Genomic DNA, 17274 nt, shown 5'->3' with positions numbered 1-17274 from the left:
CAACATCCATTCCTAATTTTAAAAAAATAATAATAAAATTTTTAAAAACTCTTGAAAATTTAAAAAAGTTCCTCTCACAGAGGGAGAGATGGAAATTTCATGAGTCTGACGAAGACCACATATGAGAAACTGTCTGCTTAACATCATCACACATAGTGGTAAAATATCAACCATGTGCCCCCAAAGATCAGCAATCAGGCAATGTATTTACTCTCATGACCCGTGTATAACACTGTACTAGAATTCGCCGCAGTGGAAAATGGCCAGAAAAAGAAATAAAATGCGCACAGAATGAAAAGAAAGACTGAAACTCTCTTTATTCAGGCAACATGATCACATATGTAGAAAATCCTAAGGAGTTTGGGGAAATGTCTCCAGAACTACTAAATGAATTTAACAGAGTCACAGAATAAAAGCAAATATAAAACTCAGTTTTGGGGGGTGCCTGTGTGGCTCAGTGGGTTAAGCTGCTGCCTTCGGCTCAGGTCATGATCTCAGGGTCCTGGGATCGAGTCCCGCATCGGGCTCTCTGCTCAGCGGGGAGCCTGCTTCTCTCTCTCTCTCTCTCTCTCTCTCTCTGCCTGCCTCTCTGTCTACTTGTGATCTCTCTCTGTCAAATCAATAAATAAAATCTTAAAAAAAAAAACCTCAGTTTTGGTCTTATGCATTATCTACAAACAATTGCAAAATGAAATTTTTCAAGAGAGTCCATTTGCAAGAGCATCAAGAATCATAAAATCCTTAGGAATACATGTGTAAGGGTCACTGAGTAAAAACCACAGAACTACTGGGAAAAAGGAAAGAAGTCCTGAATTAACTGGGAGAGAAACCGCATTCTTGTATCAGAGCCAATATTAGTAAAATGTCAGTCCTTAAGTGCTTTTCTCAGCAATTCAAATCCTCGCCAATCATTGTCCCAGCAGGCTTCGTTAATAGAAATTGATGAAATGATTCTAAAATGTATATGGAAATGAAAAAGACCTAACATAAATCTATGATGATAGAAATGTTCTACTGAGCACTGTAAATGTGATTATTGTATCTGAGGAACTAAATCTTTCACTTTACTTTATTTCAATATTTTTTAAAAGATTTTATTCATTTGACACACAGAGATAGAGAGAGAGAGAGAGAATGAGAGCAAGCAGAAGCAGGGGAGCAGCAGACAGAAGGAGAAGGAGAAGCAGGCTCCCTGCTGAGCAGGGAGCCCTGTGCAGGACTCAGTCCCAGGACTCTGGGATCATGACCTGAGCTGAAGGTACATGCCTAACTGACTGAGCCACCCAGGTGCCCCTAATTTCAATAATTAGGGGTGACACACTGCACAGCACAGACCTGGATTGTCCAAAGCAATCTGGAAAAGCGAGAACAGAATTCATACTCCCTGGGTTCAAAGCTTACTACAAAGTCACAGTAATCAAGATAGCATGGAACAGACAAATAGATTTATGGAATAGAACAAAGAGTCCAGAAGCAGACCAACTATATTGCCCACTGGATTTAGACAAAGTCACTAAAGCAATCCAATGGAGAAACAAAGTTTTCCAACAGGTGACTCTAAAAACAACTGGATATCCATATGGAAAAAAAACAAATTTCAACCTGATAACATCCACAAAATATTTACTTGAGATGAATCAGAAATCTATGTGTAAAAGTCAGAACTGTATTTTTTTAGATGAAATTGCAGAATATCTTTGGTGCCCTCAGATTGATAAGTCTTTAGAACTGAGGAGGGGGAAACACTAGGGAAATTTTTGGGTGCTGATGTTCAGCATCTTGTAAGGGGTTTGGCTGGCAGTTGTGCATGCATAACTCACCAAATACCATACTTAAGACAGATGGTTTCATTGTGAATTAATCCCCCTCCCACAATTAAAAAAAAAAAAAAAAGAAAGAACCATAAGCAAACATCAGTATCTTGTTGGTGACATGCATGCCAAAGCTTTTCGAAGTGAAATGTCTTCATATCTTGAACCTACTTTGCTACACATTAAAAATGAGGTATATTAAGGATGGGTAGATGGATGGATGGATATGCGATAAAGGAAATGTAGCAAAATGTTAATTATAGGGGCACCTGGGTGGCTCAGTGGGTTAAGCCTCTGCCTTCAGCTTAGGTCATGATCTCAGGGTTCTGGGATGGAGCCCCACATTGGGCTCTCTGCTCAGCATGGAACTTACTTCCCCCCACTCTCTCTCTGCCTGCCTCTCTGCCTACTTGTGATCTCTTTCTCTCTGTCAAATAGGTAAATAAAATCTTTTTTAAAATGTTAATTATAAAATTTAGTTGGTGGATATATGGATGTTTGCTCTCCAGTTTTCTTTCCAACTTTTATGTATGTTGGAAATTTTTAAATAATGAGGAAATATTGGGGGGGGGGAAGAAAGTATACTGATGGCTGGCAAAAAAAAAAAAAAGAAGAAGAAGAAGAAGAAGAAGAAGAAGAAAGAAAAAAGCTCAACATCATTAGAAATCAAGGAAATGTAAACTAAAGCCATTATGAGATGCTATTACAAGCCCACCAGAATGGCTGAAATTAGACAGAAAGGGACATCAACACGAACCCTCATACACACCTAACACCAGCATTAATGGAGCAGCCACTCTGGAAAACAGGTTGCCAGTTTCTTATAAGTGGTACACCTCACCTATGACCCCGCAGTTCAGCCCTAGGTATTTACCCCAGCTAAATGCGAGCACAGGTGCACAAAAAGACTACTGTGGAACTGCGCATAACGACTTGATTCATGTCAGCTCAAACTCAAAATGGCCTAGGTGTCCATGACCATGGTCTACCCGTAGAAGCCCTGCTGAGCAGTAAAGCAAAAATGAACAGCTAACGCGCATGCCAACATGCACGAATCTCAGACACATTGTAATAAGCAGAAGGCACCTGAATACAGGAGTGCAGGCTCTAGGATTCATGTATATTAAGTGACAGAACAGCCAAAGCTAATCTATGGACCTAGGAATTGAAACAGGGGCTGTAGGGACAAGGGGCGGCTGCCTGGCAGGAGGCACAGGGAACTCTCTAGAGTCATGGAAATGTTCTAGGTCTCGATTTTGGGGGTGGTTACCTGGGTGATACACTTGTCAAAACGCATTAAAGAAAAAAATACACGTCAAAGAATTAATTTATGTTCTGTTTATTTCACTGCATGTAAATTATATCTTGATTTTTAAAAAATGAATACTGTATCTATATCTATCTATATAATGATATATATATATATAATATATATCTAGAATATATATATATCACAAGCTAGGGAAGAATAGCTATGAAAGTTACATACCTCCATATAATGACGTATTATGAAATCATTAGCTTATTTTCAAATAATATTTTTAACACCATGGTAAAACGTGCATCATAGTAGGTCAGTTTTATGCAGGACGTTAAATTGTATATTCAGTGTAATCCCAAACTGGAAAAAAAAAAAATAGCTATTTGCTTGAGTCTAAGATGCTATTGATTTTAAGACTAACACAGATCTTAATAACTTTTTCCTCTCTAGGGTCTCAACGAAGTTTGAGTCCAAGTCCCCTTTTACCTCCTTGGCCCTTTGCTAGGTTATCAAGCCCTTGGGGGTCACATCTACCCTCCTTCCCTAATGTGACATACAGGTGGCTTTATTGTTCTTCCCTCATGAGGACGGCGTCTCTGTCTTACCATTACCTCTTCAGTTCTAGAACAGAGTCTGGCATACAGCAGGTGCCCAGTCCATGTGTGTTATTGTTGTTATTTTTCTCATCCAGATTCTGAAGTTTCTTCCAAACCACTCCAGGAAGTTGGAATGTTCAGGGTAGCATCCCTTTAACGTGCTGTTTTTCATGGCCTCAAAGCTCCTGTAGGATCGGGAACACCAGTGTTTTCTCTGCTTTCCCTGGTTTGTTATTTTATAGCTTTGTGAGTTTTTTTCACGATTTAAGTAAATTATGTGTAACCAGTTTTTTGAGGAGTCTCCTCTCGTCAGGAATGTAAATAGAAACAATTTTATTTCTTCCAAACCCCAATCCAAGTGGGATTTGCTGAACCCCTTCCCTGCTAGGTAGGAGGTCCCTTAATGACATCTTGGCCAGACTCCAAGGTTTGCTTGTCATTTGTGTCTGTAGAACAGTCTCTTGGTGTTTAAGACTAAGCTCTGTTTATTTCTAAAGAATGTTCAGCACAAACACAATGGGGCTTGTCCCCTTCCTTCTCCCCAGAGCTGGTTAGAGCTTTCGGGGAGTGGGGGTGCTGGTGGCTCGGAGGGGCTGTAGAGGCCTTCTCTCATCTGGACCTCACTCAGCCTGGCCAGGCCACGTTCACGCATGTGTCAGGGCAGCTCAGGGGAAAAGGGCACAGGGGAGTGAATCTTCACTCCACCTGGGCTGGCCACCCCCTCCCTCCTCCCATCTACCCACCTCTGTGGGCTGGTGCCCACAGGGGCAGTCACACTCACTGCACCGATGCACACACCCTGAGAACACCAGGTGGCTCACCCCCAAAATTGTGACTCGGGGCCCAGGCCTCTTCCATTATATTCATCTGCCATCTGCACTTACAGGATTTTCAAGGTCACCTTGACCATGAGCATTGATCCAACTGGCAGAAGGGGAAAGATCACAGAGGTCCCCTCTCACCCTCACGTGGGAAAAGAGGCCTTTTTTTTTTTTTTTTTTTTGTCCAGGAAGGAGAGGAAACAGGTTTGGTAAACACCCAGCCAGTCTCTGCGAGTTTTGGTCCTACCGGAATGGCTGATCTAAGAAACCCCTTCAGGTGTGGGCGCTGATGGCTTGTTGGCAGCTGTCTGAGCCCAGAAAATGTAGTTTATTCATTTACAACAGGAAAAGCCCAGCTCGATATCCTGGTACAGTGTATATCTTGAAATTAAATGGATTTAATTGACAGGTGAAGGCTCTAGTAGATGTTCTGAGCCTGAGATGGCCATTGGAGACTCGTGGGCAAATCACATGAGCCTGTCCTATTGTTGAAAATGCTGAGATATGACCCGAGAGAGGGGACAGTTTCTATCAGTTTTCACTGTGGTGCCTGATATGTGACCAGCAGGTTTCTGGGGACACATTACTACTGGGAATCCAGAAGACGCCACAGCTAAATCCAGAAGCCATGGGACCCAGGGAAAGACCACAGAAAGAGGGGCGGGAGCTGGCCAAGTCCCCAGAGCCGCTTGTGATGAGGGCGGTGGTCAGTCGCCTGGGGGTCTGGGGAGGCTGTGGAAGAAAGCTGGGGTCACAGGCGGCTTCCTAACCCCAGGAGGTCACCCGGTGGGGTGGGGTGGGGGTTCTCAGGAGCGGGGGCTGGGGTAGATGAGTAACTGGGGAAGGCGGAGAGCAGCCACATTCGCCTCAAGTCAGCACAGGTGACAGGGATGGGTTTCTGACGGCGTCCAATGCAGAGCAGCAACAGGACAGAGGAGCACCGGACACCGAGCCGCAGGGTCTGGCTGCCCCGGGCCCAGCAGCCACGCCGTGTGGTTCACCAGCCACAGAAGCCACCCAGGGACCAGAGTTTAATCCGGGTTCCGGCTGCGGCCTCCCAGAGCAGTGTGAAGTCAGGCGGGCCAAGGGGCTCCTCCCAGTCTCTGCCTGTGTGCTCAGAGAAGAAGATGAAGTTACAAAGTGTTAGAAAGTCGTGGATAATGCTCTCCTTTGGAAGGGATGAGATGATATGAAAATCCAAGACAATCAACTTGAAAACTTACGAAAACATGAAGATTTCTCTAAGATGGCAACGTAAAAAATAGTACAATAGCAGTATCTAATCAATAGCACACGTAACCCATCTGGAAAAAAAAGAAAGGCTTCTGGCCGTAGCTGTGGTAGAGGGACCAGGCGGGACTCCAAGCCCAGAAGCGCCTGCCCCTCTGGGACGCTGGGCCGTGGGCCTCGGTGGGCCTCCTGGACCTGGGCCACAGTGGGCAGCACACCCCCAGCCACACACGCAGACACAAGGCTGGAGGTGTTCCAGGCCCCGCTCACCAACAGGCACACACAGCTCCCATTTCTCATGGTCTTTCCCAGTTGTGAGATGTCTTCATTTCCGGTCCGAAGAAATGTCCCTTCATTATTCTCAAATGTTTCCATCCACACATCTGATGGTGTGTGGTGTGTGTGCCACGTGGGTGTGTGTGGTGTGGTATGTGTGTATATGGTGTGGGTGTGTGGTGTGTGGCATGAATGTGTGTGTGGTGTAGGTGTGTGTGGTGTGCAGGTGGTGTGTGAGTGTGTGGGAGGTTTGTGTATGTGGTGTGGGTGTGGTGTGCAGGTACGTTGTAGTGTCTGTGTGTGGTGTGTGGGTGATGTATGGTGTGGGTGTTTATGGCGTGTGTGCAACGTGGATGTGTGGTATGTGTGTGTATGTGTGGTGTGTGTGCAGTATGGCTGTGTGGCCTGCGTGTGGTGTAGGTGTGTGAGTGGTGTGGGTGTGTCTGTGGTGTGAGTGGGCGTGTGGTGTGTCGTGTGCATGTGTGTGTGGTGTAGGTGTATGTGTGGTGAGCACATGGTGTGGGATATGTGTGTAGTGTGTGGTGTATGTGTGTGCCGGCACATGGCCCCCTCACTCCAGTGCAATGGCCACGGGTACAGGGGAGAGACCAGATGGGCAGTGGTTAAGAAACGGGTTAAGAGGAACCCAGGGACCAGGTTCAGGTCCCAGAAATCGCCCCAGCCGCTGTGTGACGGTGGACCAGTCGCTTACCCACTCTGGCTCTGGTTCCTGGCCCATCAGGCGACGTGGTGACATGCCCCGGACGGGCGGGCGGCGGGAGGACTAAGTGAGAGGGAGACACGGGGCTGCCACAGCACAGACCCCGTAGTGGACATCCAGGAAAACCCAGCAACTGTGCTTCCCATTCCAGTCAGGAGCAAGATGTCTGGCAGCAGTAACACCAGCTAACATTGTTTGAGAAGCTCCAGAAACTGAAGGAGGAGGAGGAAACAATGTCTGAAGGATGGGATGGGCTGTCGCAGGCCACTGTCCCCAGGACACGGACTCTGACACAGAGGTTCGCCTGCAGGGAGTTCATTGGGAAGTGGTCTCCGGTCGACACCCACAGAGAGTGAAGGAAGCAGGACTGGGCAGAGTGCCAAGCTGGGCTGTGTCACGGTCACTAGGCCTTGGTCAGTGTCACAGAGAGCTTGGGGGTGTGGGGTTGCCCCACGTTGACCAGTGCTTGGTGCGCTCTGTCGGAGGGAAGGAGGCATGGCCCCGGGTGAGGCGGTGGCTTCATCTGAAGGCGAGTCTGGGGAAGAACCACGGCTGAGAGGGTCGGTCACCAACCCTCCTGGCGCTGGGATGATGAGCCCTTCAGTCCTGGCAGGGAAGTTGGGGACCCACAGCCTCTATTCCTGGAGCAGAATATCACCATTGGCTGGAGACGCTTGTGGGGTCTGTGAAAATGGGAAGGAATCACCTGGAAAGCCGCACAGGCTACTCGGCGCTCAGTGGAACGGTCAAGTAGAATCCCGGCCCATCTCTGCTGTGTGTCAGCTGTGACCTCGCAGTCAGTATGAAGCAGGCTCGCGACGGGAGCAGAGCAGGCAAAGAGCCACACTTCCAAGGAAACATGTAGCTGCTGGGATGCTTGCTGCAACACCATGCAACGGTGACAAAAATCGTCAACGAGGTACATCCCAAAAGCAAGGGCTAGTTGGAGTCAAGGGTGGCAAATCCGGAGACAGGGTATTATTCATGAATCTGGTGCACTTTCAGTAAATGTCATGGTGTTGTCAAGTTCTCATCATTATTATGTGGGACAAATAAGCCCAGAGCAGGCCGGTAAGGAATATAGACAGTACGAGATGTCTGTCTTACACGTTCCGTGAGAAAACAGGACGGAGGGGTGTGGCACCTGCTGGAGGTTCTAGTTTTCCTCGGCAGGTGGCCTGGGTGTTGTGGACCCAAGACTCCCAGATGTTGTCTGTTGGGCTGTTCTTCTGGCCAACCCCTGAACGTGTCCCCAGGTGGCTCCTCTGTGAGCCCCCCAGGGCTGGGTGCCGGGGACACACACACATCGGACATCAGCTCTGCCCTCAAGGGGCACGGGGCCTACCGGGGGAGAAAAGCAGAATCTCACTAACACGGCATGTTGGATTTTTTACAATAGCTATAAGGCTGTCAAGCTGTGAGGGTATTGTTCAAGGAGGGTTTCTAAGAGGGGAAATCCGACCCTGGTCTTCCCACAGGACTAAGAGCCTGAGGGAAGGCAGAGGGACCAAAGTGGTCGGGGGTATGGACCCAAAGCTAAGTGGACCGAGGGTTGTGCAGGAGAAGCCTTGGAAGGCCTTGGTGGAGGCTTTCATCCTTGGTGGGGATGAAGAAGAGAAGGCAGGGGCTGCAGCCGGCGCTCACTGGGAGCAAGACTCAGTGGGCCCTGGGGTGGCATCCTCCTAGGCTGGGTACATGGGAGCTGAAAGCAAAAGCAGGTGTTGTGCGATCGCCGAAGATGCAGGCGCTGTCCCAACCCAGGCTCCTGGTCTCACGCCTCGAACTGGGTCCCACAGCGGAGTTGGCTGGCAGCGGGGCTCAGCTCCAGGAGCGGGTGGCTGGGTCCTTGTGAACCTCTTAGGACCAGACATCTAGGACCCACCTAGGGCGCTACGTGTGCTCTATATGCTTTTCCGTAGCTGAAGACACTGACTTGGCAACAGGCTAGCCAGTTGAGGGGCAGGTTTTAAACCCCGTTCCTAAACCACCACCTGTCTTAGAGAAGCCATGGTGGAAATCCCCAGGCCGGGGAGGCAGGAGGCTGAGGTCTTGGGCCGGTAGGAGGATGGCACACCGGCTCGCAGCTCTCCACCCTGCCCACCGTTCACCAAAGCAGCGATGTCTCTCCGAGCTCTGCACCTGTTACCAAGATTTTGGGAAACCTTAGAATTAAGTTGTAAGTTCCTCTAGTGGGAAAGAGTAAGGAAACCTGAAGGAGGGGAGCCCTCCTAGATAGATAGGAGTACAAATGGTAAGACCGAAGTCATTTTAAAAAGAGAGGCAGAGGGAAGTCAGTGGATTGATAGGTAATAGAAAAGCCGGTCCTAAAATAAGACTTTGAGATGTGATGAAGGAAACACATGTCAATGCAATGGAAAGAATTTATGATCTCAGGATGTTTAAGTATTTGGGGGGGAAAAAGTCACTTTAGAGCCTCACCTCACACTCCATGCCAGACTTATTCCAGAACCAACTTTATTAATTCTAGAGGGAAAGAGAAACCTAACGTTGAAAACACTGAGAGAGGGGCGCCTGGGTGGCTCAGTCGTTAAGCGTCTGCCTTTGGCTCAGGTCATGATCCCGGTGTCCTGGGATGGAGCCCCACGTCAGGCTCCCCGCTCAGTGGGGAGTCTGCTTCTCCCCCGCCCCCACCCCACTCACTCACTCACTCCCTCTCAAATAAATCTTCAAAAAATGTTTAAAAAATAGAACACTGAAAGAAAGGGCCCAATGCAGGTAACCACCGGCCCTTCTGGTCTCTGCTCTTCTCAGATGAGTGGTTTTGAGTGGGCAGGACCCTCATAGGGGGTCTGTGAGGTAAAACTGGCTTTGTAATACTGCTCGAATGTTCTCTGCTTTCCCACTCTATCTCATGAGTCCCCAGTGGAATTTTTCAGAAGCTACGTGAGAAGTGATCTTGCAAAAGATTGAGTGCAGAAGTGGGTGTGAGACTCCAGCTGTCTTCTACTGAGTCAGGCATTAAAGAAATTTGTAAAAATGGAGAGCAGTGTCACTCTTCTCACTTTTTATGTGTTGGGAAATAGTTTTTCTTAAAATATGCTATTTATGTTGTCTGTAACGTGTTTATTTTCAAAATAATATTTTCAGCCATTCTCCATTTTAATATGGTAAATGTCGAGGAGTCGAATCTACGTAAGCCGAAGCCAGGAGGTCCTAAGTGATTTTTAACAGCGCAAAGGGATTCTGAGACTTGGTCTGAAGGCACGGGGGCTGGGCCTCGTTCTACTCCTCCACAAACCTCCAGCACCCAGCGCATCCATGCAGCAAGCTGGCAGAGGTTTACGGGGTGCCTACCACATCATGTAGCTACAGGCACGATGACACAGCCATGAGCCAAAGGGACAAACGTATGTGTCTGCGCCGTGTTGCTGCGGGGAGTCTAGGGGCCCTGTGCCCAACGAGAGAGTGGATCGGCCATGGAGGAAGTCAAAATGTCAGTGACACACACACACAGAAGTAAAGAGCTGGACACACGGGCAGCAAATATGACACACGACAGGTTAATATCTTTAATATAGAACGAGCTCATACAAATTTATCAGACCCCAGTAGAGTAGAGCAAAGGACACTGACGATCCACAGAAGAGGAAACACAACTGCTTAACATGGAAAGATGTTCTACTTTGCTAGAAAGCAAAGAAATGCAAACTGAAACACAGGTATGTTTCATTATCAGGCCAGCAAGTCCCGCCAGAGGATTCGACTCAGAGCCGGCGAGACGGTCCGACAGGCACGTCCGTCCTTGCTGGCGGCAGTGTCGATGGATACAAACGTTGCTGGAAACCATTCCGTCAATATGTCATAAGGGGCTCAAAGGTTTTCATATCAATTCAATAATCCCACCTCTGAGAATCTATCCTAAGGAAATAACTTGACGTTGGGGAAAAGCGTTATGTACGAAGAAATTCTTCCATTTCTGGTGGTGGGAAATTAGTTGACAAACGGCATGGGTCAGGCATGGGCACTACTGTCCGTCTACATGGTGGGAGGACACAGCCAGTTCAAACGCAAATTAGTAATAACGTGTAATGGGGAAGTCCTCGGATAGAAGTGAAAACACCCACACAGTATTGTTTCATTACAGAAGGTAGTTGTCACCACTACGTCGCAACAAAAAGAAGAAAAACCATGATGGGTGCGGGGAGAAGGGAGGGGCCTGGCAGGAGAGCCACCAAAATGTTACGACTTCGCTGTTCTCACGTTCTACCTTATTCTCCAACATTTCTGTAAGGTGTAGGTTTGCTCTGACCGTGGAAAGACCTGGCGCGTCATTACTTCCCGTGGAGTTAGTGACGTCACAGTGAGCAGCTAGGGCCCCTCCCATTTCCTCCACGGAGTCTGCGCGGCACCACCTGCCGCCACTCCCCATGTTAGGACCCCGAGAGACGCCATGGGGTCACCAACCCTCTCCACAGTGGACCTGTCCTACACCCAATCCTCTCCCGACGCGGGCAAGCTACCGCTGTTGGCAGCGAGGTGCTCTGCCCTTCCTTCTGCAGACTCCAGTCCTGACCTCCGCTCTAAGCGCCCGTCTAAGGCTTCCCAGGCACCGGAGAGCTTAGTTTTCCGGCAAGGATCTCCATCTCCTCCACCTCCTCCCACCCAAAGTCCTCTGCAGAGGGTGGTCCATGGGGATCCCTTTCATCCGACTGTAGGGCTTGAGTCCATAAGGTAGCCTAAGTATGTCGCGCCCATCCGTCCCTCACATTCCTCCCGTATGGGCCGAACTGCCAGGACCGCGGTAACCCAGCGAGTGGCCTGTCACACTTGGCGGCAGGGACCCACACACCAGTAAAAGTCATACCAGCACCTTCTCGGGGGTCCTGCGCCCCTGCCATTACTCATTCATCATATACTTACCTGGGACCCACGTACCAGGTCTTTGTTTTTTCCTAGAAATCACTGAAATGCTTTAGGACATTAAGCCCAAGGTCACACTATACATTCGGCCAGGAAGCCACCCCTTATTCTAAATTCCATCTCAAACGATGCCCTGTTATGCCACGAGGCTTACTTACCAGATGGGGTATCAGGTAGACCGGGAAAACCACAGTATAGTTCAAATAATGTCCACACCATGAAAAATATAAAACTTTCCCTCACATGCACGGTTTAACACTACTGCCTGTCCCTCCTATACATCAATACCTGTTCTCCTAAATTCAGAGAACTCACAACCGGAAGTCTGTACAATGCCGCTCCCCTCCCCCACTTCCTTCTCCAGCTTGACCCTCCCCGTCCCACGGTCTGGCTCTGGGCTGCACGGAGCGTGGGTCTCACCCTCTTCTCTGAGAACTCCGACGTCTTCCATGGGAGCCACGTGGGGCCTCTTCTGAGTCTGATGCAGGGTAACCCCCCCGAGCCTCTCATCTACTCACTTGCAAACCTGCCGGAAGCGGTCAAGGGCGCAGATGCGCAACAGCACCACAACCAAACCCACAAGCAGAAGCCCCAGCGGCCGAAACACAACTCACTGAACCGAAGGGAGCTGGAGCAGCGGCCTGGACGGGGCGCGACCCACCCACGGCAGAGGCCGGATCACCGGGCGGACAGGCAGCACGCCAGCCCCGCCCTCCGCGGCGGCGCCCTGCTGCGCTCCAAGGCACTACGCCAAGGCTGCGCGCAACGCAAGCGCAGTAGGACTTCTACATGCCACGTGGGTAAGCCCAGGGGTCGGCGAGATGGCAGTCCCCGCCCTGCTTCCATGCGGGGTCTCTCGTCCTCAGAGGGCTGGGGCCACATGGCAACCTTCAGGGTGCCTCCTACCCCGGGGAAGGCATCCTGTCCACCCCCCTCCCCGGGGGGCCCGCACCCCTGCATCCGCTGCCCCTCCGCCTAGCAGGCAGACAGTAGAGCACTGAGCGCAAAGAGAAAGGGATCTGTACACCCCCCACTAGAGGTCCCACCCCCCCCAGAATGATGGCCCCACTGTGTGTCCTCCCCTCCCCCCATTCATGCTTGATGAGCACCGCGGTCCCACCGGAACAGCCTTGGCTGGAATCCAGGGGGCCTGAAGCCTGTATTGAGGCAGTTCTTCAGCAGGGCGACTGGGCTAACAGAGTTTACAATGAGTGGGTGGCAGTGGTCCACGAACCCCAGCAGCCACTGAATGTCCTTGACCTTGCAAGGCAGTGGCCACTTTAAGAACGCAGCCACTGTCCCCAGCATCATCAAAACTCTCAGGAAGAAAGGATGGACCCTAGGACCCAACCTCTGGGTGTCCCAAGACAGGGGTCTTCGGGTGGGTGCCGAGGCTAGCCTTCGGCTGTCAAGCCAGGACCATTCGGATAGGGCAGATGGACCCAGGATAAGACGCCTCATCTTCCCCATGGTCCAGGCAGTCATGTAAATGCGGTTCATTTGGCATTAAATATGGCGAGAGCATCATGGTCCAAAGGGCTTGGCCAAGTCTCCTTTAGAAAGTGATTTCTGGATGTTCCCTATGAGGAACCAAAAGGCCATCCACCATCACAGGTGTAGCGTTGTCCCTCGGAATTTGGACCCAAGTGCCAGTTCTGTCCTGTCCCCACATTAGGACCAAGGCAGACTGCAGCTCTTTCCCGTTACAAACGCCACAGAGACCCTGGTGGGGCCATCAGAGGCAAACACTCCTTCCTTAAGTGCTTAGTGACGCATCCCAGAGGATTTGGGTCTCGAGCTAGGAGTCCCTGTTTTCTTAGACAAAGCCTAGACACCCGATGGGACAGCCCAGGCACAGGGAGGACATGCTACACGCGGCTTTGGAGATCCAGAGGTGGTGTGGGTGGCCAAGGGGGCCGAGGTGAAGGCCACATGTCGTCTGGAGACGGGAACAGGTCTCGAGCTAGACAGGCCTCCCACCAAGTGATGGGGGGGCAGAGGCAGGGCGGGGGGGAGGGGAGACTACACAAGCTGGCGGTGGCGGTTCCCACTGGTGCACTCCCTCCCTCAGCCCACCATGGGCCTCAGGCAGGGAGGTACACGAACAGGCCACCTGTGGTGGCTCCATGGAACCGCTCAACGATCCCGAGTCACAGTGACCTCCTGCAGCAGGCCAGTTCCAGATTCCCAGAATGCCCAGCGCTGTCAGAACGCTGCAACTAAAGCAAGCATTCCCGGAGGTGCATCCTCTGGGGGCTTTCCCAGTGGCGACAATGGGACATACCGACTGTGTGTTCCCGCGAAGAGTGAAGCCTGCCCACCAGAAATGCTCGTGCCACACTCCCAGCAGGAAACACTTGGCCACCGCAGCAGAGTCGAGCCCCCCACCCCCCAGGCCCCCACCTGCTATTCCAGGGCCTGGCAGGGATGGTGATCAGCTACGGGTGCGAAGCCAGACTCCGCGCCCCCAGGTACCCAAAGCACACCACCAGCCTGGCCAAAGTGGTTCCCTCTGTCATCAGCGGGGAGCTGCCATGGGGGCCTGCACAGGGTAGAGCAAGAGTGTCCGTGAACCTTATCAGGCTAGGAGAGATCCGCCCAAATGATCCGCAGCGGGCTGTGGGGTCACTGTGGCCGAGCAGCAGAGCTGCGGTCCCCAGGAGAGCAGGGTCTGCAAGCAAGACAGGGGAAGCATGCAGTGTGGGTCCAAAGCTAGCACAGATCACTGGGAAGGAAGGTGGGTCACGGGGCACCCAAGAGTGATGAAGGAAGATCTCCTTATGGAACAGGTCTGGAGAGGCAGGGAGGAAGGTCTTCAAACAAGGGCGATGCTGTCGTATGGACACTTCTTCTACGTTGCAAAGGGCGTATGCTGTCTGCGTCGCTGCAGAGGCGACCCAGGCGGTGGCCGAATCTTAAAGGTTCCGTGCTCGCGTGGGCAGAGCCGGAGCTGGACTAGTCCCACTGGAGGCTGGATGCACGGGGCAAGGCCCTGTGCCCGTGGCAGCCAGCTGGCGACAGAGCATCTGCCGCTCGCGCACTGCCCGGTTAGAGGCAGAAGTCTTCCTGATCTGCGCGCGCCGGGCGTGCCGGAGTGGAGACTTGTAGGTTCTCCGCAACTCTGCCAGGAATCCCTGATAGTTGTTTCGCAAGGGGCTGTCAGGCTGCATGTGGGGGATCGCCCACTTCTCTGCCTCCCCAGTGAGCCGGGACACCAGGAATGCCACTCGCTCAGCCTCACCCGGGAAGCGGGAGGCCTGGAAGATCATGAACCTGTCCATTTGCATCAAGAACCCTGCCAGCTGGCCGGGGTCTCCAGAAAAGGGCTCCGGCAGGGAGGTTGGAGGCGTGGTCATGGGTCGGGTCCCATTGGAGGTAATTGCTGAGATGGGCGGGGTGATCTGCAGCGCCCCCGGAATCCGGGCCCTGGTGCGCAGCAAGGTCAGCTCTGCCATCACGCTCTCCAGCATGTTGGTGAGATTGGCCTTCTCCGCCCGCAGGGTCGAGGCCTCCCGCCTCAGCGCGGAGTTGGTGAGGCGCAGGGAGGTCAGGGTGTCGATGACGTCATCCATTTGGGCATTGGTAGATGCTGCAGAGGCCGGGCTCTCGGCTTTCGATGTCTGGGGTTGAACCATGTTGGCCAGAGGGCAGCCGAAGGCCCGGACGGGTGGGCTGGGAGAAGGGGGTGTGGGTGACCCAGAGCCTGAGCACCTGTGATGCTAGGTTTGGGCAAACCCCGACAGGAATCAGGGTTCCACGCTGAGCGGCTGAGAAGACCGAACAAAAAGGCAGGGCCGGCAGGGCCGACGGGGCCGAGAGCCGCGCACAGCCGGGACCAGGCAGAGCCGAGGCCAGGTAGGTGGTGCAGGCCCTGGCGGTGCCGACTACGGAGGCGGCTCCTTTATCGCGGGCCTCTCCGCGCCACGGCGGGCTGCACAGAGGGTCGGGTTGTTCTGGGCCCTGAAGGAGGAAAAGATGTTTTAGAGAAACGTCTGGACTGCGTGGAGGTGGGGGTGGAAGGAAAGGCCGCTGCGCGGGGGTGGGGAAGCGGGCGTCTGGCAGGGGCGCCCGGGCCCGGAGCCCCCTCCCCGCGCGAGGCCCGGCGCCCACCTTGCGCAGAACAAAGAGCGGATGCACCTGCGGCGGCGCGGGGGCCCGGGACCGGCGGCGGGCGCGTACCTGGGTCTCCGCGGCTTCCTCCGCGGCTCCGTCTGCCGCGCCGGCCGCGACCAAGATGGCCCGATCGGGGGACGCGGGCGGGCCGATGAGTCACGGCGGCGGCGGCCCGCGGAACTGCTTCCCGGTCAGGTCAGGCCGGGGCGGCGGCGGGAGGCGGGCGCGGGCGGCCTCGGGCGGGAGCGCGAGCGGGCACCGGGACCGGGGCCGGGGTCGCAGCGGAGGGAGGGCGGGTCGCGGGCGGCCGGGGTGCGGGCGGGGCGGGCGGGTTGGGCGCGGCGGGCGCGGCGGCGGAGACGGTGGAGGCGGCGGGCGGGCCTCGCGCGGGCCCTGCTGGTTGCCATGGAGATCGCCTGCTCCCGCGTGCGCGGCGGCGGCCGAAGCCCCGCCCCGGAAGTGGTGCGCGCAGCCCCGCCCCCAGGGCTACGGCTCCGTGTCCTCCTGCAGCAGCCAATCAGTGGGCCCGGGTTAGCTGTTATTTTATTATTAGGATGGATGCCTCCTGTTTTTGTAATTCTTCCTAAGGCTACGAGCGGAGCTCTTGTTGTAATTATGTTTTTTTATATCTATCTTGTTGTAATTGTTTTTTTAATGAAACATTCTTTTCCTATTGTAACTTGAATACACATTCAGTATAATACATACCCACTGCAGAATATTTTGATGCCATGGAAGTTGTTAAAAAACAATTTCGTATCCCTCAAGAGTCCCCCAACCTGAAGAAAACAAATAGTAATATTTTTGTAGTTCCAGTCATTTCTCTTTGATATATTCTCTTTCAGAATACTAATTTTTGTACTTTATGAACTATTATGTAACCTTAATAGCACACTGAATTTTCAGCATTTTCCCATTAAAGATACTTAAAGGCATGATTTTTCAGTTATTGCCTAGTGTTCCACTGACATCGCATACCGTGCTCCTTTTGACAGATCTCTATCTTACTTCCTTATGGAAGTTCTGTAAACCCTACTTTGTGTATAAATCCCAGACTTTGTCTGCCAAGTTCTCCAGGGTAATACCCGACAAGTGAAATTGCTGGGCCAAAGAGCATGAGGATCTGGAGGCTTTTCCTGCTTGACCTTGTTGAGCTGCTTCTGGGTGGTCAATTCCAGGCTGGGGCACAGCCAGAGACAGAAAACACCCACCATGCTGGTCTTTCTAGGACGTCTTCAAGGAGGCTGAACCACGTGGGGCCCCTGCATTCCTCAGTCAATCCTGGGACAAAGTCAGCTTCTCTCCCACCTTCCCAGTTTTCACTTGTATAAAATGGGAATTGGAGCATGAGGCTGTCAGTACTTCAAGAGGATAGTCTAAAGTGCCCACAACTGTGTGTACCCCAGTATGCCACAGCTGAAAACTTCTAGGACATAAGGCAAGAGAGGAAAGAAAGGAGATGGTGTTTCTTTAAACTGCCTCCAGGAGATCTCACAAAGGAGATGGGGGCTGGAGTTGAATTCATCTGGACTGAGGTCAATGACTTCAAATGCAGAAATTGGCC

General features: G+C 52.0%; 1 protein-coding gene across 2 annotated transcripts; it reads right to left on the bottom strand.

Annotated features, from left to right (window-relative positions):
- Nucleotides 1-12523: 12523 nt before the first annotated feature.
- On the bottom strand, nt 12524-15955 carry RTL6 (retrotransposon Gag like 6). 2 transcript variants are annotated; one of them, XM_032882807.1, is made up of 2 exons: nt 15708-15955; nt 12524-15557 (listed from the first exon to the last, which is right to left on the bottom strand). In XM_032882807.1, the coding sequence occupies exon 2, from the start codon at nt 15230-15232 to the stop codon at nt 14513-14515; it is 720 nt and encodes a 239-aa protein (XP_032738698.1). In that variant the 5' UTR covers nt 15233-15557; nt 15708-15955; the 3' UTR covers nt 12524-14512. The 2 variants fall into 2 exon arrangements, with proteins under 2 accessions (XP_032738698.1, XP_032738697.1); XM_032882806.1 differs by having other exon boundaries at nt 15777-15955.
- Nucleotides 15956-17274: the final 1319 nt, after the last annotated feature.

This window comes from Lontra canadensis, unplaced genomic scaffold, assembly GCF_010015895.1.
Source record: "Lontra canadensis isolate GAN:19392208 unplaced genomic scaffold, GSC_riverotter_1.0 scaffold84, whole genome shotgun sequence".
NCBI classification, from domain to species: Eukaryota; Metazoa; Chordata; class Mammalia; order Carnivora; family Mustelidae; genus Lontra; species Lontra canadensis.
The sequence above is the reverse complement of the archived record's forward strand: the minus strand, read 5'-3'. Positions and strand labels throughout refer to the sequence as shown.

Coding starts and splice junctions, on each gene's coding strand:
- RTL6 (XM_032882807.1), bottom strand. CDS start 15,232: ATGGTTCAACCCCAGACATCGAAAGCCGAGAGCCCGGCCTCTGCAGCA.